Raw genomic sequence first — 23,259 nt, forward strand, 5'->3', positions numbered from 1 at the left:
CAATCCGGATCTTATGGAACGCGGCTGATACGTCGAGTTTCGTGAACCATCTCGCTCGTCCGATCTGGTTCAGCGTCTCATGAATCAGGGGAAGGGGGTAGCGGTCCTTTTTTGTGAGAGCGTTTAGCGCTCGGTAGTCGACGCAGAAACGGAGCCCTCCTCCTGGCTTTCGTACGAATAGCACTGGTGCTGCTGCTGAGGATTTGCTAACCCTAATGAAGTTCTTATCCAAGAGCTCATTTAGGGTCTTTCGTAGCACTAGAAGTTCTTCGTTCGACATATTGTAGAGGGGCCCCCAGGGGACTATTGGTTCTTTACCATTTTCTCGTATAAGTTCGATTTTATGGTCGATTCCTTCCCCGCGGTGTGGTGGGAGTTTAGTCGCTTCGTCGGGGTCAAATAAAGGGAGGAATTCGTGGTACTCAGTGGGGAGTTCCACCTTTAGGTCCTTTGGTTTCTTGGTTTTCAATGCTTTCTCGATATCGGCCATAGAGACAGCAAAGATTTGGGAATCGTACGAATTATGGTCTTTTATTGCTGACTGAATCTCTCTATGCATTGAGAGTGCCGAGATCTCTGTAGTATCGGGGAGAGGAGTTTTGCCGATCCCATAGAGGCGGGTTTTCGATGATCGAAGATATAACCGGTTCCTTAAAGGTTCGAAGCAAGCGTTCTGTTGTCTCAGCCAGGGTAGGCCAAGAATCAGGTCGTATCCGATGGAATCAGGGATCATATAGAAGTAGGTCTCTTTCTCAAAGTGGTGGTCAATTGAGAGGGAGGTTCGTACGATTTGTGAAATCGTCCCCTTTCCTCCTATTCCTCTTAATGTTCGTGGTAGGATCTCGAAAGTCTCTAAGTTCCTTTCTTTCGCAAAGGCTTCACTGATAGCTCCGTACGATAGGCATCCGCTATCGACTAAGGTACGGGCCATAGCTTGTCGGTCTAGGGTCGCGGCAATGACAAACGGTGGGGAGTTCATACGCGTGGCTTCAAATTCTTCCCAAACAGAATGTTTCAATTTTGAAGTATCTAGCGACCTCCGTACACGATTTCGTACGAAGGTTATTCTTTTCCCGAGTCGTTGTCTCCATCTGCATCGACAGCGTTCACCTCTAGAGGTCGGGTGGCAGGCCGTAGTCTACAGCCCGCAATCAGGTGCCCTCTCTGTCCGCAGCGTAGGCATTCCCCCTTCATTCGGCGTTGGTCAATCTCTTCCCGGGAGACCCATTTTGCCCGTTCGTTCGTACGAGAAGGACTGCTCCTTTGGTTTGTCTTTAGGGCCGCGATCTCGGCTTCTAGGGCGGCGATCCTAGTTGCTTGAGTAGGTTCCCAGTCCATCCTGCCGGCGTCGTCTTGGGTGTTGCTGAGATTGCCACGGAAGAAGGGTCTTAACTTCTTCTTCTGGAGCGTTTCAATCTGCCGAAGGTCGTGGTCGATCCGAAGAAGGCGGTTCCGGTAGTCATCGTACGAAGCGAATTCAGCTCCGACGGTACTCTGGAGTAGATCGACGTTGATTGCGGTCCGGAGAAGGGCCATCTTCTGGGCATCGGACCAGTGTAATCCACCCGCGGTAACTAGTGTCTGGTCGAACTCAGATAGGAAGTCGTGGAGACTCCTCCTACCCTGCTTCATCGAATTTACTCGTACGAGGGCACGTTGTTCCTTGTCTGGGTCTTCAAAGTAGAGATCCATGGCTTGGTAAAATTCATTGAGAAGGAGGGGTTTCTTCTCATTCTCCATTGCTACGATCCATGCGTGGGCTTGCTGGCTCGCAATGCCTTCTAGCCTACTAAACGCGTAGTAGGTCTTCATTTCCTCGGAGTGATAGTAGTGGGCATCCATCAAGAACTTGATTTTCAAGTTCGTACGAAAGGCTGCGTACTCCTTAGGGTCCTGTCCATTGTAGGTTCGTACATCGGGGTAAGTTGGCCGGGTCGGCCCCCTTTCTATCCTATCGTTCTCTCGTGGTGGGGGAAGATCTCTCCCATCGCTTGTTGTGCCGGTAGTGCGTCTGGTAGGTTGTCGTGATCAAAGGTATTATGTCGTCGTGGTTGGTAAGACATCTTGTCTCTCACTCTGTACTAGTAGGAACTCCTTACTAAGCGTCGATAAAGGTGACGAACGAAACCTAATGTTACGGAACTAGCCTAGTTGTGCAACTTAGACGGGTTTTAAGAACAAGAAGGTTTCGTTGAGGAGAGGAGTTCTCCTGAGCTAACAAATGTGTACATATTCCGTCGAAGGCGGTAACGTTTGGCAGATTCCGCGCAGCATAAGCAAGCATCTTCCATAGGGCTTCGTACGAAGTACGACGGCCCCATAACACTCCTACGTGTTTATGTCTTATCTATAATTTCTTCGATCTCCCACTCTTCTTAGTCGTCGACTATGATTGCTAGTGGTTGCGGTTCGTGTGCTAGTTAGGACGGAAGGGGGTCTTATATCGCGAGTCGTACGAGGTTAACATAGAATACTAGGTGAATGCCGGGTGGCGTATCTAGTCGTACTACGTGGGAACTAATAACTTCCTAAACCCTATATTTTGCGTTCTTCTAGTCGAGCTTCTTATAGGGTCGTTCGGTCTATATATTTTTTAGGTTTAACTAAATAGCGTCTCCGACTTAGAAGGTAGGCGCCGGTTATCGGTGCCGGTTAGCGTTTACTTCTATCTATTGGTTAGCGTAGGCTATCGATACACGTGCCTAGTCTATAGCTCTAGCTAGCTTTCGTACGATCGTTTCTGCTTTTTAGATTGGGCTTGGTTCTGGCGTGGTAATAGTGCTGTTTATACGCGGTTCCTCGATTGGTGGGTTAAATAGAGAGAGGTTATAACCGTGGGTTAGGAAGAAAGGGCTTACGCCGGTTACTACGGAGACTCGTCTATTTAACGCAAGTTCGGCTAGAGTGCGCCAAAAACCGCAAAACCGCAAAACCAAACCGCCCCAAACCGCAAATGGTTTGGTTTTTGGGGCCAGTTTCAGAAACCATTGCGGTTTTTGGTTTTCGAGGCCCAAACCGCAATGGTTCTTGGGGCCCCAATGGTTTGGCAAACAATGCAAACTGGGTGGGTCCTTGTCAGTGTATAATTTATGCGGGTTTTCTCTGTTTCTTAGGGTATTTGACTTCGAAGATATGATATATGTGAAATAAGTGCTTTAGGCTTAGGCACTTGATTTCTGACCGCGGTCAGAAATATAGGGTTCTCTTATTATAGTACTAGCTTTTTGACCGCGGTCAGAAATTAGTGTAATGATTGAATTCGCTATCCTGTTGATCGCTAATAATACTGGTATAGATCCTCGTCATGTCTGATCCGTTTCCGAGCTCTTACAGAAGCACGTATCTGAGTGCTTTTATCTTTATTAGAAGGAAGGGGAGGGTCAGTATCATGATCGATCATAACCTGTATATCCTCCCTACCTTGCACCTCTTCCTCTTCCTGGGTTTACTCTTCCTCAGTATCACTAATCGGATCGACGTTCACTGTATCAGTTGTGATTTCCTTCTCCTCCTTTGCCGCTTCGATCTCGTCGCGAGTAAAGAATTCCTGTAGGAATACTGCCTGTTCCTCCTCGATCTCGAATTTTGAAGTACAAAGAAACATCATTAACTCCTGGATAGTTGTTGCACTTAATCTTCCACGGCGATAGTGACAGATATCTCGGGCAGTATTAAAAAGTCGTTCAACACCAGCACCAGTCGCAGGGACTGAAAGCACATCTCGTGCAAGGGCTGCAAGAGTTGGGAAACGATAGGCATTCTCCCTCCAAAACACTAAAGGCGCTATATCTATAGTAGCTTGTGGGATAATTAATATCATATAAAGCAAAGTAATTAAGGATACATACCACTATCAAGATATTGCGAAAGCTCATCGCCTGCTACAGCAGAGCGGGGACGCTTTGGCTTTACCATCGAGTCTAGGCGCGATATTCCTCCCCCTAACGAAAGAGATAGAGGAGACGTCGGTTGCTGGGCAAGACGTTCTTTATAAACAGCCAAATGCTCTTCAAGAGACTTTCTGTATATCGTACGCCAACGATCATCCCAATCATCTGTTTGGAAGAACTGGAATTTGTTCGCTGGAGCTAGCATTGTAGTGATTGCATAAAGATGCCCTCGTACGTTATCTGTCTCAGAGTAGTACTCATCAAGCTTCTTTCGCGCAGCTTGTAACGCCTGAAGCATCTGTCGCTTCCAGGTAGTCTTCTTCCGCGTAAGCTGGGTGATTGATAGCTCTAGGTGCTCAAACAGCTTGTTATAAATCAGAAATACATGATGTGTAGTGGCATCCCGGGTTTTTGAAAGTTCAACTGTGAAATCAAAGAAGGGCTGGGTAATGAAGAGAAGGTAGTCAACCTGGCGCCATTCTTCGTCCTCGAGTACCATATCAGGCCGCTCATACTCATCACAAAATGGCTGGAAAAACGATCGTAAGCGTTTTGCACGTCGAAGCATTAGAAACGTAGAATTCCAGCGTGTCTTAACGTCTTGAAGAGGCATAAGCTTTGTTGTTTCGCCTTGTAGATTGTAGAAGGTTTCCCGTCGTTGGGGACTTGCATTCACATAGATCGCAAGGTTTCGAATCTAGATATCGTAGTTAGTATAATATAAAAACTCTAGATTGTATAAATATATACCTTCGATAGTGTATTGGCAATATTTTGCTTAGTTGCATTCATACGCGCTGACTGGGATCGCTGCTCTGTCCACCGTGTCTCCGTTGATTCATTGAGCGGGCAAGCCTTAATATACCCAAGAAGCTCATTAAGGCTCAGCTGAATCACATGGGCAAGACAAGGGACCCTAATAAGGGTAGTGTCTTCTGATATTGCTTGTTGTAGTGTATCAACCAATGTCTGGTTATTTGATGCATTGTCAGTCGTGATTGCGAAGACCCGATCTTCGATCTTATGTCGCAAAAGTATATCGAGGAGTACAGAACTTAGGTTCACACCAGAGTGTGATCCGTAAAGGGGTTCAAAGCCGAGAAGAACCTCACGGTATTGCCAGTCCTTATCGATAAAATAGCCAGTTATAGCCATAAATGCCTGTGTGAAAGGCGAGGTCCAGCAATCAAGAGCAATTGATATTTTTGTATCTTCTGGGAGCATTCTTAGAATTCTTTCCTGTTGTTGTTGTACGGAGGATTGTAGCCGGCGTCGTATAGTCTTTGCTGAAGGGATATCCGGGACCCTCGGTGCAGATTGGGCTATCTGGATTAAGCGATGAAACTTAGGATGCTCGATCAGCCGAAAGGGAAGACGCGCGACCGTAAGAAATGTAAGAAGCTCTTGTTCCCATATCTCTTGACTGAATTCATTGGCGATCGGCGTATTCTAGTTATAGTCTAGGAATTAGACTAGAACTAATTATAATAATAGACGAGAAACATACCTTGAGCTGTAAAAATCGAGTGATATCTGTCCCTTGACCTTGGGTAGCTTTTATACACCCTGCGCTAGAAAGGTGGCCTTTCATAGTTGAGGTTCCTTGACGCTGTTTCTTCCCATCTTTTGTCTCACGGACAAAGTTTGGGTGCTCAAGAATCTGTCCACAGCGCTTGCACATAACCTTTGCAGTACCATCAGAGCTATGGGCGACCTGGTGAAATGTGTCCCAGGTACTAGACTGATGTTTCGCGTCCCAGGATATATGTTGTTTCTTACCGAAGCCTGTCTCTAGCCACCAACTTACCCAGTCGTTATGGAGCATTTCGTCATAGAGAAAATAGACCTTCTTACGACCAGGGCCAACACGTGTGAATGTTGAAGGGATTGATGGAGGTAGGGACGGTCGGAGGAAGTCCGTTTCGAATGAAGGTAATGTTTCCTGACTCTCAGATAGATCAGATATAAAAGGATGATTGTGAGTATAATTGTCGAAATCACTATCGTAGATCGATGAGGAGAAGGCAGATTGCTGGGTTTGAGACATGATGAGTATGAAAACACAACTACTAATGGTAAATACTAAGAGGGAAGGGTCAGACTTACATAAATTATACAGATTCTAACTAACTATATAGACGCGACTGACAGGACAACAAAGGATTCCTAAATAAGTGGATATATCGCGATTTAATTAGTATACTAAGCCGCTAATTGGATAACAGTAGCTTACTATATGGGTCAAAACCGCAAGAAACCATCAAGAAACCGCAAAAAACCAATAAAAACCGTAAGAAACCATTAAAAAACCGCAAGAAACCGCAAGAAACTTTAAATCATTTTTCCGCCGAAAGCTACCTCGAAAATTGAGCCTAAGGCAGCAGCTATATCAAAGTCTCAACTAAATAACTAAGTGACTTTAAACTAATTTTACAGTCTATAAACTAAGGAGTTATTATTGAAATAGGATAATATTTATAAAAAGGATAATTCGTAATTGATTAATATAAGTTATAATATTATAATACCTTTATTTAAAAAGTTGTAGGGAAACTGTAGTGATCAGGGAAAGATATATATTAAACTGTTATATTGAATATATATTTCCGCGATAAAATATAGAAGAACATCTAAGACCCAACAATTTCTCCTTTTTATTATCCATATAATAGGCTGATACTAGTACTAGTTAAGGCTTAGGCTCTACCCACGTAGTATATTTCTGACCGAGGTTAGAAACAAATGCTACCGCCCACGCGGATATAAAGTATAGTTGTGACCAATACAAGGTTAAATAACAGTAATATATTAGCATGAGTCACCCAGTTTATGTATGCCAAGACCTCAATTTTATACAAAAATGGTTTTTGTTGGGGCCCCATTGGGGAACCGCAGTGGTTTGTGGTTTGGTTGCGGTTTGGGTGGTTGGAAACCGCAACCACTGCGGTTTGGTTTTTGGGGGCAAACCTTGCCCCCAATTGCGGTTTTTGGCGCACTCTAAGTTCGGCTATTAGGAGTAGGCGTTTCTAGTCGTTCTGTTTAAATCGTACGAAGAGGCGTAGGTACACTTCTAACGTGCTATTGTGTCGTTCGGTCTATCTATCGGTCTCGGGGTGGTAGGCCGTCGATAGCCGTCGTATAACCTTATATAGCTGGTAGATCCGTTCCTATAGGAGGCTTATAAATTGGGTTCCTCGGTCCGAGACGATCGAGTTTAGGAATCCGTATTGTCGTACGAGGCTGTTAATAATTGCCTATACGGAGTCTTCGGCCGAAATTGACTTTATCGGCCTTAGGATCACTCCCTTTGTTAGCCGATCTATGATTACTAAGATATTCGTACGGCTATCGCTTAGTGGTAAATCGGTGATAAAGTCGAGGGCCACGTCTCGCTATGGTTATTCTAGCACCGGGAGCGGCTTTAGGAGGCCTCGCTTTAGCTCTCGCTATGGTTTCGCCCCGTTATATAGGTTATAGTTCCGTACGAATCTCCGGATATCGATCGATATATTCGGCCAGAAGTACTCGCGGCTAACCACTATATAGGTCTCCTCCCTCCCTAGGTGTCCGGTGAGTCGAGAGTCGTGTGCGGTCTAAATGATTTTCGTACGAAGGGGCTTAGAGTTAGGGACCTATAACCTTCCGCGGAAGCGAAGTTTCTGGGCTTGGTCGATTATACATTCGGAAGTTAAGACTTTTAGCTTTAGTTCTAGTGGGAACTTCCGTAGGCCCTATTATAGTGTCCGTATAGCGCCCTAGTACTCGTTATCCCTATCTCTCGCTAGCTCCTAGTCTTATTCGTTAGGGGTTTGCTATACGGTCGTGGCATAGATATTTATAGTAGCCTTATCGTCTCCTATCTACGTTAGGAGACACTTCGTACGATCTGCGATTCTTGGGTCTTCCTCGGTTAGGTTATCTTAGTCTCGTCGTGATAGGGCGTCCGCTCGGGCGTTATCTATACCGGGGCGATATTAGAAGTCGAAGTTGAACCTACTTAAGAAGAGTGACCACCGCATATGCCGTTTAGTGAGCTTCCTTGGTTTAAAGAAGTATTCTAGGTTCTTATAGTCGGTGATAACGAGGAATTTCCCTTAGACTAAACGTAGTTCTACGTCCTATGCTTCTAGGTATCGTACGATAGCGAGCAGCTCCTTATCGTAGATCTTATAGTTATACTCGGCGGGAGCGTTTTTCTTAGAGAAGTAGGCGCATAGTCGTAGCACACCCTTATCATCGTACTATAAGAGGACTCCTCTAACCGTATATCCTAATAAGTCGGACTCTACCACTATCGTACGAGATAGGTTAAAGGCTGCTAGTATCGGCTCTATTGTAAAGAGTTGTTTTAGCTCCTAGAAGCTCTTCTCGTATATAGTAGACTAGACAAAGGGGACGTTGTTTTACGTGAGTTAGGTAAGAGGTCGTACGACTTCTGAATAGTTTGGGATGAATTGTCGGTAGAAGTTGGTAAAGCCGAGGAATCCCCTTACGCCTCGGACTATGGTTAGTGTTTCCTAGTCGAGTATCGCTTACACTTTTTTAGCGTCTATCTTAACCCCTTCTCCTACTCGTACGATAAAGCTAAGGTACTTGGTTTCGGTGTATTCGAATTCGCACTTCCTAATATCTAAGTGTAGGCCAGCTTCCTATAGCTTCTAGAGGACCTTCTTTACGTGTTTTCGATGATCTTCGATATTCCCTTCCGAATAGATTAATATATCGTCGAGGTAGGCGGAGCAGAAATCGTCTAGGTATTCTCGTAGGGACTAGTTAATATATTTCTAGAATGAGCTCGGCGCGTTGGCTAGGCTAAAGGGGGTAACAAGCCATTCGTAAAGTCCGTACCTCGTACGAAACGCGGTTTTCTATTCTTCTCCTTCGGCAATCCGGATCTTATAGAACGCGGCTAATACGTCGAGTTTCGTGAACTATCTCGCTCGTCCGATCTGGTTCAGCGTCTTATAAATCAGGGGAAGGGGGTAGCGGTCCTTTTTTATAAGAGCGTTTAGCGCTCGGTAGTCGACGTAGAAACGGAGCCCTCCTCCTAGCTTTCGTACGAATAGCACTAGTGCTGCTGCTAAGGATTTACTAACCCTAATAAAGTTCTTATCTAAGAGCTCATTTAGGGTCTTTCGTAGCACTAGAAGTTCTTCGTTCGACATATTATAGAGGGGCCCCTAGGGGACTATTAGTTCTTTACCATTTTCTCGTATAAGTTCGATTTTATAGTCGATTCCTTCCCCGCGGTGTGGTAGGAGTTTAGTCGCTTCGTCGGGGTTAAATAAAGGGAGGAATTCGTGGTACTCAGTGGGGAGTTCTACCTTTAGGTCCTTTGGTTTCTTGGTTTTTAATGCTTTCTCGATATCGGCCATAGAGATAGCAAAGATTTAGGAATCGTACGAATTATAGTCTTTTATTGCTAACTAAATCTCTCTATATATTGAGAGTGCCGAGATCTCTGTAGTATCGGGGAGAGGAGTTTTGCCGATCCTATAGAGGCGGGTTTTCGATAATCGAAGATATAACCGGTTCCTTAAAGGTTCGAAGTAAGCGTTCTATTGTCTTAGCTAGGGTAGGCCAAGAATTAGGTCGTATCCGATAGAATCAGGGATCATATAGAAGTAGGTCTCTTTCTCAAAGTGGTGGTTAATTAAGAGGGAGGTTCGTACGATTTATAAAATCGTCCCCTTTCCTCCTATTCCTCTTAATATTCGTGGTAGGATCTCGAAAGTCTCTAAGTTCCTTTCTTTCGTAAAGGCTTCACTAATAGCTCCGTACGATAGGTATCCGCTATCGACTAAGGTACGGGCTATAGCTTATCGGTCTAGGGTCGCGGTAATAATAAACGGTGGGGAGTTTATACGCGTGGCTTTAAATTCTTCCCAAATAGAATGTTTTAACTTTGAAGTATCTAGCGACCTCCGTACACGATTTCGTACGAAGGTTATTCTTTTCCCGAGTCGTTGTCTCTATCTATATCGATAGCGTTCACCTCTAGAGGTCGGGTAGTAGGCCGTAGTCTACAGCCCGCAATTAGGTGCCCTCTCTATCCGCAGCGTAGGCATTCCCCCTTTATTCGGCGTTGGTTAATCTCTTCCCGGGAGACCTATTTTGCCCGTTCGTTCGTACGAGAAGGACTACTCCTTTGGTTTATCTTTAGGGCCGCGATCTCGGGTTCTAGGGCGGCGATCCTAGTTGCTTAAGTAGGTTCCTAGTCTATCCTACCGGCGTCGTCTTAGGTGTTACTAAGATTACCATAGAAGAAGGGTCTTAACTTCTTCTTCTAGAGCGTTTTAATCTGCCGAAGGTCGTGGTCGATCCGAAGAAGGCGGTTCCGGTAGTCATCGTACGAAGCGAATTTAGCTCCGACGGTACTCTAGAGTAGATCGACGTTAATTGCGGTCCGGAGAAGGGCTATCTTCTAGGTATCGGACTAGTGTAATCCACCCGCGGTAACTAGTGTCTAGTCGAACTTAGATAGGAAGTCGTGGAGACTCCTCCTACCCTACTTTATCGAATTTACTCGTACGAGGGCACGTTGTTCCTTGTCTAGGTCTTTAAAGTAGAGATCCATAGCTTGGTAAAATTCATTGAGAAGGAGGGGTTTCTTCTTATTCTCTATTGCTACGATCTATGCGTGGGCTTGCTAGCTCGTAATGCCTTCTAGCCTACTAAACGCGTAGTAGGTCTTTATTTCCTCGGAGTGAAAGTAGTGGGCATCCATTAAGAACTTGATTTTTAAGTTCGTACGAAAGGCTGCGTACTCCTTAGGGTCCTATCTATTGTAGGTTCGTATATCGGGGTAAGTTAGCCGGGTCGGCCCCCTTTCTATCCTATCGTTCTCTCGTGGTGGGGGGAAGATCTCTCCCATCGCTTATTATGCCGGTAGTGCGTCTGGTAGGTTGTCGTGATCAAAGGTATTATGTCGTCGTGGTTAGTAAGACATCTTGTCTCTCACTCTATACTAGTAGGAACTCCTTACTAAGCGTCGATAAAGGTGACGAACGAAACCTAATGTTACGGAACTAGCCTAGTTGTGCAACTTAGACGGGTTTTAAGAACAAGAAGGTTTCGTTAAGGAGAGGAGTTCTCCTGAGCTAACAAATGTGTACATATTCCGTCGAAGGCGGTAACGTTTGGCAGATTCCGCGCAGCATAAGCAAGCATCTTCCATAGGGCTTCGTACGAAGTACGACGGCCCCATAACAATACTAATATATAAGTAAAAAATAGTAATTTATTAAAATAAGTTAGTATTTTATCCATCTATTTTAGGTAATCCTTAGTTAGCAGAATTATACTAGCGTAGCACTAAAACTGGTGCTACGACGGTGCTGTAGCACTTGGTGCCGCAGCACCATATAACAGTACCAAAATTGGCTCAGTCCCGCAGCACCTCGCAGCACCATATCGCAGCACCAAAATTGCCTTGGTGCTGCGGGACTTGTCAAGGCCTATAAGGGTGGGCGATGGGCGTTAAATTTCAAAAGGCCCACGGGCCGTGGACACTTCCTGGTGCCTATGGACGGGCGATGTCGCAGTCTACTCCTTCTTAATCGTATACCGGATTGTAGAGAGAAAAATCTATGGATATCTCTGGTGGATTCGTTTGTAGCCCCATTGAACGGCTGAATTGAGCTCACAGATCCTCCCCCGGAGGGCTGGCGTAAGTTCTGAGCGAGCAGGCATGTAAAGATCAAAAGAAGAGAGTGGTATGAGATGTAGAGAGAGGAAAGCATCGAGAATTATAAGGGGGGGGGACGCGAGATATACGCGCTATAGATGAAGGCGTACTAATGCGGTGTAGGCTATATAGGAAGGCGGTATATAGGGACCAAAGGGGGTGTTAAAAACTTTATGAACAGTCACTGTAAGCCCTGCAAGCCGCATCACATTCGTACGATCACGTGATCCAGACACATTCAAATATGTGTGTCACGTGGTGTGCAGCCAACGCTATTTGCTTAGCTGTATAGTCACCTCTCCATTTCCATCTTTTCCTGCTTTCCCCTCCTTTTCAAAGACAGTTGCCCTCCTTCATCACATAGTACCATCAGACTGTTTTGCAAAACCTACCACCTCCTTTCTCAAGTCCTTAGCCCTGCTCAACTTCTGAATTCCATTCATTATCACGCTGCCATTTCCTACGTGATAGTGGGAGGCCAGGTGAACCATGGGTCCATTCAAAGCATCTCGTCCCTACGTGCCTTCTCCATGAAGCACACCTTCCCCAACTCCAGCCTGTAAGTCTGGGAGCTCCCGGTTGATTGTTGGGTTGATGTAAGTCTTCACTCCAATACATCCATGCGCCATTATGATTGACCACGCAACAGATCGCACCACCTCCACCTCCACCCTACTCTCGCCGTTCATCGGCTGCTCATACCATGACAACTTCTTCATCAGGGTCCAGCATTGCGTCATCTGGTTTATTCTCCGCGGCAACCAAGGCAGAAACACTACGAATTGCCGGTACTACGTGTTGGGCGTGCTCGACAAGAGCACCGGAAATTTGTCATGTCGTGCCCCATCATGACCCCCAGGTGCCTTCAGAATACCCTATATTTTTTTGAGCTCTAAGCTAATAAGTCCCGCTTTATTTAGATTCCTGTATGGGAGCAAGCTGGACTGTTTATCTTCAACTACAAAAACACCCAAAACACAATTCCTCTCTGTGGATCTTGCCATAACGAGTTCGATATGTCACTTGACCCCGGATACGTTTTTGTCCCAACAGATATACAGTACTTTATTGATTTTGAACGCCGGGATCGTGCTCGCCGAGAACAGATCGCAACAGATACTGCAGTCCCTCTCTCAGCCCTTTCGCGACAGGTACCGACAAGTGCAGACTACAAGCAGCATGAAATTGACTCAAACCAAATATCGCCCACCGCCATCGGAGGCCGATACAACCGGGTATTCCTAAAACAATTCCTCCACAACGGTCAAATCCCAGGGATTGAAAAAACCTTCTCAACTCCAAAAGAATGGCACGGTGCCCCCCTTGCGTCTATTCGTCGTGCGTTTGCCGCCCTTGCAAGCCCGCGTTTCTTTATCATCGTCGATGCCGGTACTCACCACATGCTTGAAGAACTACGGCAGCTATACTTCAGTGACGACCGCATTTCATCTGAACAAGTCTCTCTGCGTGATGTGTATCGGCCACAAGTCCAGACAAGTCAGAAGCGCCAGCTAGAAGACCAGACGAATGACGAGTCGGGACGTTACAACAAAAAAGCCAAACATCAGGACACAGGGTTTGCTGGAACAGCTTCCGCAGCAAACCAGTGCCGCGAACATACCGACTGGGTTTTGGGTCCCGAGTCGACAACAAATGACGTCGTCAGGTTGTATGCGCCAGTTTTTTCCTCATACTAGCTGACCTGCTACATTGCTAAGATATTTTCTAATCGCACTGTGTTGTCAATGCCGCGTGCACTTAGAGCAGAGTATGCGTTCTTATCGAGATAAATATATTAAGAGAATTACTCGCTGCTTGTACCTTTTTTAGTCATAATAAGAAATGTACCTTTTGCTGTACAGGCTGAATATCTGCCCTAAGTGCCCTGAACAGAGCGGCGAGCCGCCCACGCCCGAACCGTAGGCTCTAGGTGAGCACCGCCTTAGACATGCTGTTGTATGTTTTTTTTGCTGTCCATAATTTGAAGATATGCCTGTTTACACTAGGACCGAGTGAGCCCTGGAGGTTGGGTATCTGTAATATATTACATAAAATTACAAATACCAATTAAAATACAGCCCATAACATGCTGCCTTACAATGGATACATACTAAGGTTATCAACTCGCGATAACAGCTTATATCTCGGGATCTCCATGCAGCGTCATCCTTCCAACATCTCCCAGAAAGAATTGCCTTACCTTAGTAACCCTCCGCCATGGCCAAAGAAACAAAAGCAAGGACACTCTATGTCCGGGCCGAGAAAAGCCAAGATCACCCCAATGACGGAGATGACAACAAACAACATGCTTTATTCCATCCGCGCCATATCACCCTTGAGACCTTCCGCAACCTGCTATCCCACTACTCTTCAACGGTAGAGCGAGTGCACCGCGGCAAGCTGATGCTAAAGCTGCAATCGAAGACGGGGAAGGGGTCCAAGCGCAAGGCAGAGACAAAGACAGAGGTCGATTCGTCCCAGGAGAAGCACATTCTCGAAGAGACGAATAAATTCCTCCAGCTCGACCGCTGGCGGTATGAAGCTCTGCCGAAGATTATCGCGGAGCGGGCGGGTGAGGGTGGCCAGAAAGGAAGTGTACCGGAAGGGGCGCATTTGCTCAAGGAGGAGTTAATTGATATCATGGACTGGAAGACGTGAGTAACAATTTGCCGTGTTCATACTATGGACTCAGGTTTGTTCTGACATATTTCTAGGAAACATGGAGTCTCCCGTCCCATGCTCATGGGAATGGTGAAAAGCAACCAAGTTGCCACGGTCACCAAGTCTACATCTACGGCTTTTGCCGTCCTCCCAGATGCAGACCCTGTGGTTGCGCCGAACGATGCATTCCCTAAAGCCAGTCTGGATGCTCTTACTGCGCCTATCCGTGGCGTCGGCCCGGCTACTGCATCTTTGATTTTATCTATCGCCACGGTCTTCGGTGATGCTAAGAAACAAGTCCCCTTTTACAGTGACGATGTGTACCTTTGGCTATGTCTGACAGACTTTCCAGAGGGTCAGGGTGCCAAGGAGCAGAAGCCTTCTAAACATAAGAAGCCTAATGGGGAGTTGATTGTCAAGTACAATATGAGCGAGTATCGAGATCTGTGGGATGCTTCGCAGGAGCTGCGGGCACGGCTGAACAATGGCGGAGAGAGGTCTGGGGATGCACCTGTCTCTTTTATCGATATTGAGAGGGCAGCTTATGTGCTTCGCAATATCGCTGTCTCGGATTACTATGCCACTCCAGATCCCGAGGCTGGTTTAAAGACTGTGAAAATTATGGACCCGGTGAATAGTCAGATATCAAAGGAATCAAAGGATGATTCTGGTGAGGCTGGGACTAGGCGGAGTAAGAGGATAAAGCAAGAAGCTATGTGATGAAAGCTGTATATTATTGAGGGTTGTACTTCTCACCTCACATATGCTGCCCTTATTTATGATGTTTGTAAAATAAAAGGACAGAGCGGCATCCAAGAAGACTTCCAGAAAGACATTGCGGTATTGTCCTAGATATCATGACCTTGAACTACCAGACACGACCGAAAAGGAGATTTGATTCACTAGTTGCAGATCTGTATGGAGTATGTGTTTCTGTACTAGATGCCTCGCATGTGATTACTTGATAGTGCAGATGGTTACAAGTACTTAGTATCAAGTACACCCTTATAGCTGACACAAGATCTATTTCAGTCTAGATAAGAATTCAGAACCATCATCTATGCCAAACCAGTCGCATTTTTTTTTTGAACTCATCGCTATGTACAAATTCACGGCCGTCAAGTCTTGATTAAAAGCAGATATCAGATACAGGAGAGACGCATGCATCACAAGAATAAGAATTTGGGGGGGGGGGGGGGGAGATAGAAGAAATTCGTCAGATCATACAATCCATGCATCACGGGCCATCGTCAAGATGGCCGGTTTTTCCAGTGAATTGTGTTTGGACATGACGGATATGGTTGGGGAGAAGTAGAAGTAATGGCAAATGGGGGAGAAATGTGAGGCGGGAGAAGACGCAATGTCTACCGTTGAAGGGAGAGCCGGGGAAAAGAGGAGATGAGAGAGGTCGGAACGGTAATGGCACTGGGTGAACAGTAGCCGTACATATCGAATCCAGGCGCGTGTAATAATATTAGGGTGTTGTACCCCGGGGGCGTTTTCGGTATTTTTTTTTTTCATATAAAAGTGATATCAATTCGCGATATCAGCGCTTGGAGGGATTGGGTTTGCGCTCGGCAGCACGCTTGGCCTTGGCGGCATTTTCCGCAGAAGTAGAATGGAGATAACTAGCGTGCTGATCGTCATTGTCACCGAACGGAACTATAGACGAGATCATGTTGGAGCGACCGCGCATCAAAGGCTGGGACAGAGGTGGGCCAGATTGCGGCGCAGGACTTGCGAGGGAAGGTCCCGGCTTGGCTTCGGCGGTAGCCGACGGGGCAGCGGCGCGCTCGTCGTCCTCGACCTGGATGTGGCGGAACTCCTGCTCCTGCTCATCTGCTTCGGATGGCGGAGGACTGTCGGAGTCAGAGGCTGCCTCGTAGTCGTCTTCGTCATCACTGACCAAGCTGGGGGCTTGGTTAGATTCGATAGCGTGGGGGCTGAGGGTTTGATGATCCAGGCTGTCCGATTCCCGAGACTGCAGTGATTGAGACTGGCCAGCGAGCGAGATGTCCAAAAAGGACTGTGGGCGCGACGGGGTCGCTTGCTCGGTGGGTGGGCTGTGTGCGCGATCGAGGGCCTTTCGGCTCTCCGACTCGCCAGCGTTTTGACCAACAGGCATGCGCATCGGCTGGCGACCGGCGCGAGCACCAAGTGAGGCATGGCTGGTTCCCGCCGACGGTCGAGCGTCGTCGGTTTCCGAGTCATCGTCGAAAAGACCACCAAGATCGATAGGCTTTCGAGATTCCTCCACCAACTTGTCCATGTCTAGACCAGCCCCACGTGATTTCATGAGAGCGGACAGATGAGGAGTTGCAGGAGAAGCTAAAAACTGGGGGTTCGGAGGCTGTCGGATGGGTTCGGAGCGTCGTCGGTAGGTTGGCTCAGCAGTCGAAGGAGGAGTGGCAACGGATGAGGCAGCCGGTTTCCGGGGGGTGATAAAGTCCTTACGTGTATGAAGAGATTTCCAAGGGGTCGTAGCAACGTGGGTAGAGCGGATCAGAGGATGCACGTAGCCCGGGGTGGTGGGATTAGCAGTGGGCTCAGCAGAGCCACCGACCACAATCCCGGCGTCGTCCACCTGAACAGATTGACCACAGGCCATGGCAGCCGCGTCGTGGCTGGCAAAGTTGCGGTTGTGTGCGATGCGACAGTGGTTAATAAATCCTTGAGTGCTGGAGAAGTTATCGCGCCGGCAGTCCAGACAGACCAGCTTGACCAGGACACCATCCGACTTGCGCCGGATGAGCATCGGCCCGGACTTCTCCTTGACGACAGGGTAACCAGTCGACAGTGCAGTATGCTTCGCGCCCGTTGAGCCTCGCTGGGGACGAGACTTACCCGCCAGCATACCCATCTCACCAGGATTTCCGCGCGTCGACCGACCCTCAACCAGCGAGTTCGCTAGCATTCCAGAGTCGACGTCACCGCCGTCAAAGCGAGGGTCAGGAAGCAACCACCGTGCGTAGTGACGAGCGTACGGGCCTTCCGTGACTCCCCACGGCGCAGGCGACATCGGCGCCGGACCATTTCCAGGTGCCAGAACTGACGCGCCCGTTCCCGAGCTCACATCCGGCGACACACCCGCGACACGGGATCCGGGATAAGGGATTTCGCCACAGCGTCGCAGCTGTTCCAGAGCGACTTGACACTTGGCGATTTCCTGGTCGATAAGACGAAGTTCATTGTGCTTGAGCAACACCTCCAAGCTCAGCTGGGCGGTGATGGTTTCCCGAAGTCGGGTCACACTAGGTCCGGCGACGGCGTCCTGCGCCGGCGGACGCGCGGATGCGACCGGTGGGTTTGACGAGGTAGTTGGAGTAGAAGGGGGCAGGACCGATTCGGTTGCGATCACGGTCGGCGTTGGGCGCGTAGCGATCGAATCCGAACAGACTTTCGTCGGGGCGGGCGCATCAGTCGCGTCAGAGTCGGAACGTTTGCGTTTGAGTGGCAGCAGAGTATTGATATCTGTGCAGTTTGGGGCCAGCATTTTGACCTCTTCCACCTTATTCCCTATAGCAGAGGGCCAGGGAAGCAAGCTGAACATGCCATGTGAGTGCATAGAGATAGATGGTTTTGGATTAGGTGGCAGGTGGTCCATGCGTTTTATTACGGAAAAGGAATGGACGTCGACTGCGCGACCGGTTGATTACGGAAGGCGTAAAAATCTATTAATAAGAGAGAATACAAGAAAGATGAATAGGGGAGAGGAAAAGAGAATAGGAGGGAGAAAAAAAAAGGGGAAGAAGAGAGAAAGGGGAATAGAGAAAGAGAATGGGAATAATGGGGGAGTGCCTGGTAAAAAAGGGAGTGGAGTTATGATGTGATACTTGTTCGTCAAGTACAAATTATATGGGCAGATCATGTACCCTCATTGGATCTGTCTCAACTTACACGTCATTATTTATTTATTTATACATTCCATTCTTATTTACCTATTAACACTATTAATGTATTATATATTCTATTATAATATCACCATTTACCTATTCACTATTTACTATTCACCTATTCACCGATACCAAAGAACAATGCCAAGAATATGGGCTGGGCCTTGTGTTTCTGCCTAAGCCAGTTGTATCTACGATCTAACATTTCCCCCAACAAATCATATCTTATATCTCGAAAACTTGCAGGGAGGCGAACCGGGTATAAACAGGTTCTGCGCCTCGCATGTGGAAAACACACAAAAGTACACGTACTCCCGTACTCCCCCCGTATATAGGTCAGATGTGGCTGAGAAAGCAAATGGAAAGGTGTGGAACATCATCGAACTCGGGACAAGGGATTAATTCTTCCCCAGGTTCGTGAGGGACTCGTAGCCACTATATATTACCCCTATTTATAGTGTATTTCTATACTCTAGCTAATTTATGGAGTATGATTTCTCAGACTGTGGAAATTTCTCTCGGGCCCGTCAACTTGGGAACTCCGAGCCCGCTGATCACAGTAACCCTAACTCTTCCCCGTCTTTTCGATATCCACATCCTTCGCTCTATTTGCCGATATATATTGTATGCTTGTTCCTCTCATCCCTGACATGGTGGGGTCCAATCCTATACGCGTAACCCAGTCCACAGGGTACGATGTTGTACGGAGTACTCCGTAGTGTGTACAAACACGTACAATATATGCTAGGGGTTACCAAATTCCTCCACGTTTCCCACTGCACTATGCACAGATGATAAATTCGGCTGTACATGTGGTAATCCATATGCCTATGTAGCATATACTGTCTACATGTATATGTGGTGTAGGTGTAAATCCCTTCAAGGAGACCGTTATCTCCCAAAGTTTAGCATTCCAATAAAAAATTATATCCCCTGCTTCTGCTAAGCCCAAAGCATATTGCTTATCAACTGTCTCCTTAGAAGCTGATAACTCCAATGCGCACCCTCCCTTCCAACACTCGCTGCCCTCCCAACACCAACACCAACACCGCTTGGCGCCCTACACACTACAATATATACCAATAACAACCTAATCGATCCCTAACCAATGAACAAACCCAAAATAAATATAATGCCTAAAATACTTTATCAAGCTACAATATAAACTTAGCTAGGTGGCTTGAATATAAACAAATATCAACCTAGTCTAGTCTGGTAGTGGTTTCTTGAGTAGTAAGATTGTGTTTAATGCGGCTATTACTCGGCGATTTGGCGGTAATTATTTATATTGATGTGAGGCGGTCGAGGGATAGATAAGAAGGTTCCTATTTTTGTTGGTGAATGGGTTATTGACCTCGAGGGTGGTAATAACAATCAATGTGCTTGCGCTTCAAGGGGATTGCAAAGGGTCGGTTTGGTAGTAGTTTACTTAGGGGGTAGCCTCTGGACGACAAAATGGATTATTGGAATTTTTGAGTTTATCCAGGGATATATATCTTGATATGAGGTTGTGAGAATTGCCCGCGAGATGAGGGAGCGTATGTATAGATCGATGACGCAAGAGATTCAATTCAAGTTCAATGGGTCATTCTTTTTCTTCTCGTCAAACAAGCTCAATCCCCAAAAACGCCAATTAATATAAACAAAAAAGAAAGACGCTCGACTCGAGCATGTGAACGTAAAAGGCATTCTGGCCTCATAAGCATAAAGCAGACCAACATACGCCAAACTAGTACATAAAACAGACACAGCTGTCATAATAAACAGTGAACGAACGAGAACAGGCCACAAGAGAATGGGCCAACGTAATCAATGGTATAATATTCAGATGGCCGAACGGGAGAGATCGAACCCCCGATCCAAAATCGCCAACAAAAAAAACAATCGTATCCGTCCAGACTCATCCTAGTTCATCTGCCCATCCCGAATGCGCAAGATGAAGTTAACAACCACAGCAGCGAGGAGAGCAATGGCGAGGATTGTGGGGCCGAATCGATCATCGATACCACTCTGCCCGCGCCGACGGATACTTTGCGCCCGCCAGTGGAACGTCACTAGTGCGTAGATCATCGCGCCCATCGCAATAACGGTGAAGAGGGCTGCGGAGATGCGACCGATGCGATCTCCGAAGTTGAGGAGACCGACGGCGAGACCGCCCAGGATGACGGTGAAGTTCAGCCATGAGAGGAAGGTGCGCTCGTTTGCGAAGAAGACTTTGGGCTCGACTCGGGTTGGGAGGGCAATTCGCTTGCCTGGTGAATGTTAGCTGGGCTCGGGGTGAGGACTGGGGGATTGTGGTGGGGGGTTGGAATGGACGGGGAGTGCGATCGTTCTGTTTCTGGTTGTGGATGTTATCGCGGTGTGAGTCGACGTAATCGCATGTCAACCAACACTGCAATGACACCCATCGCCTAGGAGAAGCAGAATGATGGCACGCTAATCAACACGGTGGTGACGAGAGGGGATCCAGGTAGAATTGTCTCTTGTGCTGAGCTGTTATGCTGCTGAGATTGGAGGTGTTGTCGGACTTACCCGGAGCGGTTTGGAGGAGAGGTTGGCTGGACATTGTCTATGAAGAGGTGACGTTGGAATTGAGGATGTTGGAGATAGAGATCAGAAGAAAGAAGAAAATCCCACAAGGAAGAAAGGGAAAGCAAAATAAAGCGGGCAAAGTCGAGAGCTTCTTGTTCCGTCCTAGGACTAGCGGATACAGCTTCGCACGTGCGTCCACGATTTGATGAGAGGATCAGGTGACTAAGTATATGAAAATAGCGCTTGATCTTAGTCTACGGAGTACTCCGTACATTATATATTCATAATATATAAAGCTTGAATTTCTACCGAGTAAATCTCTAAAATTTCCTGTTCGAAATTACCTGATACTTGCTCAAAAGGCATGATGGAAAAACTCTACACAATATCTCTCTTCCCTCTCGTTATATGGCACAATGCCCCGAGAAATAGAGCACGCGACCAAATAATTGCTATCATATATTATCCGAATATCCTCCGATTAATAAACCGGACAGATAGAATGTAATACTCAATACCTACATTTATCCCCAGACCCTTCTATCTCATAACTTATCTTTTCCCGATATCGCCCCGAGAAAAATGGGTCGGAATCGAGGCTGTAAATAATTCCGAGACGTTCACAAGGCCCGAGCACTAAAGGTCTAGAATAACTAGGCCCACTTTTACTTTTCGTATGAAGCTGCCTGTCTACGGGAAATATAAGATTTGGGTTTCCGTGCTGTCTAGGGCATATCTAGTCGGAGCAATCGTGCCAAGCACTACGATATTGAGGTTATATGTATAATCTTTGAATTAAATATACTACTTCTACGCTATAGATGTCTTCTTATATCTTCCCTAACTATCTCGGGGGCTGAGAAATTCACAAGGTACCTAAGTATCTTTTATATGGGCAAGTCATACAAAAGATGAATTTGAATCTACTGGACCGCACCAACACAGGGTGTGTTGGGCGCTTGTCACGATTACAAGGTAGAAGACACTCAAACAAAGAAAGAGAGAAATGTAAGATGAATCGACCATATAAACCCATAAGCTCTTTTTAAATACTCAAACTAACCAAGAGCCTCATACAGTAGTTAATCGCTAGTCTGAATTCGGTTATGGAAAGAGACTACCATCCCGCATAGCTGGTGCAGTAGAGGCTGTGAGACATCTGTTATCCCTGGCTATACATAGAAAAGTCAGCACATTTCAAGCATTTCCCCACGTTTTCTTATGCCGTCTACTTATACAAAACCGAGAAGGAAAATATCTGTACAAAGGCATATAAAAAAGAATATCTGAGAACCTAAAAAGACATGTGCATAGACTATCAAAAAGACCCAAGGCCGCATAAGCGGCCTACTCTTGTCTTAATCTAATTGCCCCTCATATTCAACAGCTTATACTCTTAGTTTAGGCTATGCTTGAATTATATTTGCTTATTTCAACTTCTACTCCAACCGGCTCTTCTACAAGTAAACTTTCCCGCCCCCAATCCAAGCCACTAACTCCAATGGTGTGAAGCCCACTTCCCCAGGCTCTAATCACATCAAACATTAATCTCACACCGTATCAAAATAAGAACCCTCGATAACTTACACCATGTCCCAATTAGCCTCATTACCAACCGATCTTCTCTTAATCGCCGAATCCCTCCCTAACCAACAGGACCTTAGCGCATTCGTCCAAACGATACAAAGAACATACATAGTCCTCCAACTCTACCTATACAAAAATAACATCAAGTACCATGGCAGTAGCGCCCTCCTCTGGGCCGCCGAACACGGTGACACAACCCTTACCAAAAAGATGCTCGACGCAGGTACCAGCATACGCGCCTTCGACCCCTTCTCAGCCAACCCCATCCCGCTCCCCCATCGAGTTGACAACCCCCTCTCCCTCGCATCTCGCGGCCAACGCATAGAAACGCTCACCTGTCTACTCGCCGAGACAAGGCCGGGCCAAAAATGGGTCCCGGGCCAGCTGCGCGCAACACTACAAGAAGGCGCAATTCCAGCGCGAAGTGTCGAGGCTGTCAAGCTGTTACTTCGCTATAATGTACCCATCGCCCCCACGGAGTACATAATAGGCTTTCAGTCCGCGATTGGTGCAGCTGTTACCGCAAGCTGGGCTGATATTTTACCTTTCTTGCTGGAGGGTGGTGCTTGTATGGACGAAAATGAGATACCTACTGCGCTTGAGAATGCGGTTCGTATGAAGCAGCCCGAGGTTGTGGAGATATTGCTTGGGGCTGGGGTGCGACTTGAGGATGATGAGATGATATGTACTGTTGTGTTGCAGGGTAGTTTGAGAATGTTGGAGGCGTTTGTTGAGGCCGGATTTGAGGTTGAGAGGTGTTGGCAGCGGGCGCTGTTTGTGGCTGTTGTGCATGGAAAGACTGAGATGGTGGCGTGGTTGATTGAGAAGGGATCGAACCCGCATTTAAGGACTGATATGTTAATGATAAATAGGGACAATCTGCGGTATAGTACTATTGGGTTTGCGGTTCACTTCGAGGGAGAGACAGGTTATGTAACCCGGATATGAGGGCCTCAAGGTCAAGAATGCGCTTTTTGATCCTGTTCTGGCGGTGGAGGGGATGGATGTG

General features: G+C 46.9%; 7 protein-coding genes across 7 annotated transcripts; 3 read left to right on the forward strand and 4 right to left on the reverse strand.

The window, feature by feature from the left end:
- Positions 1–3,277: 3,277 nt before the first annotated feature.
- Positions 3,278–3,915, reverse strand: N7517_009174 (uncharacterized protein; the record flags this gene model as incomplete). The annotated part of the gene is made up of 3 exons (XM_056726897.1): positions 3,278–3,416; positions 3,450–3,789; positions 3,849–3,915. 3 exons carry the CDS (start codon positions 3,913–3,915, stop codon positions 3,278–3,280), a joined length of 546 nt encoding a protein of 181 aa, XP_056575469.1.
- A 5-nt stretch (positions 3,916–3,920) lies between these two features.
- Positions 3,921–5,937, reverse strand: N7517_009175 (zinc finger BED domain-containing protein; the record flags this gene model as incomplete). Its single annotated transcript, XM_056726898.1, has 3 exons — positions 3,921–3,941; positions 5,196–5,339; positions 5,398–5,937. 3 exons carry the CDS (start codon positions 5,935–5,937, stop codon positions 3,921–3,923), a joined length of 705 nt encoding a protein of 234 aa, XP_056575470.1.
- A 6,289-nt stretch (positions 5,938–12,226) lies between these two features.
- N7517_009176 (uncharacterized protein) lies at positions 12,227–13,274 on the forward strand (the record flags this gene model as incomplete). The annotated part of the gene is made up of 2 exons (XM_056726899.1): positions 12,227–12,436; positions 12,498–13,274. Coding segments are annotated over 2 exons (987 nt in total), but the record flags the coding sequence as incomplete, so codon positions are not given.
- Positions 13,275–13,794: 520 nt separating this feature from the next.
- N7517_009177 (uncharacterized protein) lies at positions 13,795–14,958 on the forward strand (the record flags this gene model as incomplete). Its single annotated transcript, XM_056726900.1, has 2 exons — positions 13,795–14,231; positions 14,292–14,958. The coding sequence occupies 2 exons, from the start codon at positions 13,795–13,797 to the stop codon at positions 14,956–14,958; spliced, it is 1,104 nt and encodes a 367-aa protein (XP_056575472.1).
- An 826-nt stretch (positions 14,959–15,784) lies between these two features.
- On the reverse strand, positions 15,785–17,842 carry N7517_009178 (uncharacterized protein; the record flags this gene model as incomplete). Its single annotated transcript, XM_056726901.1, has 1 exon — positions 15,785–17,842. The coding sequence occupies one exon, from the start codon at positions 17,840–17,842 to the stop codon at positions 15,785–15,787; it is 2,058 nt and encodes a 685-aa protein (XP_056575473.1).
- A 2,194-nt stretch (positions 17,843–20,036) lies between these two features.
- N7517_009179 (putative vacuolar transporter chaperon Vtc1) lies at positions 20,037–20,716 on the reverse strand (the record flags this gene model as incomplete). The annotated part of the gene is made up of 2 exons (XM_056726902.1): positions 20,664–20,716; positions 20,037–20,383 (listed from the first exon to the last, which is right to left on the reverse strand). The coding sequence occupies exons 1-2, from the start codon at positions 20,695–20,697 to the stop codon at positions 20,037–20,039; spliced, it is 381 nt and encodes a 126-aa protein (XP_056575474.1). The 5' UTR covers positions 20,698–20,716.
- Positions 20,717–22,253: 1,537 nt separating this feature from the next.
- Positions 22,254–23,198, forward strand: N7517_009180 (uncharacterized protein; the record flags this gene model as incomplete). Its single annotated transcript, XM_056726903.1, has 1 exon — positions 22,254–23,198. One exon carries the CDS (start codon positions 22,254–22,256, stop codon positions 23,196–23,198), a length of 945 nt encoding a protein of 314 aa, XP_056575475.1.
- Between the last annotated feature and the right edge of the window lie 61 nt (positions 23,199–23,259).

This window comes from Penicillium concentricum (genome assembly GCF_028827145.1).
Source record: "Penicillium concentricum strain IBT 3081 chromosome Unknown utg000004l_segment0_segment0, whole genome shotgun sequence".
In the NCBI taxonomy this organism is placed as follows: domain Eukaryota; kingdom Fungi; phylum Ascomycota; class Eurotiomycetes; order Eurotiales; family Aspergillaceae; genus Penicillium; species Penicillium concentricum.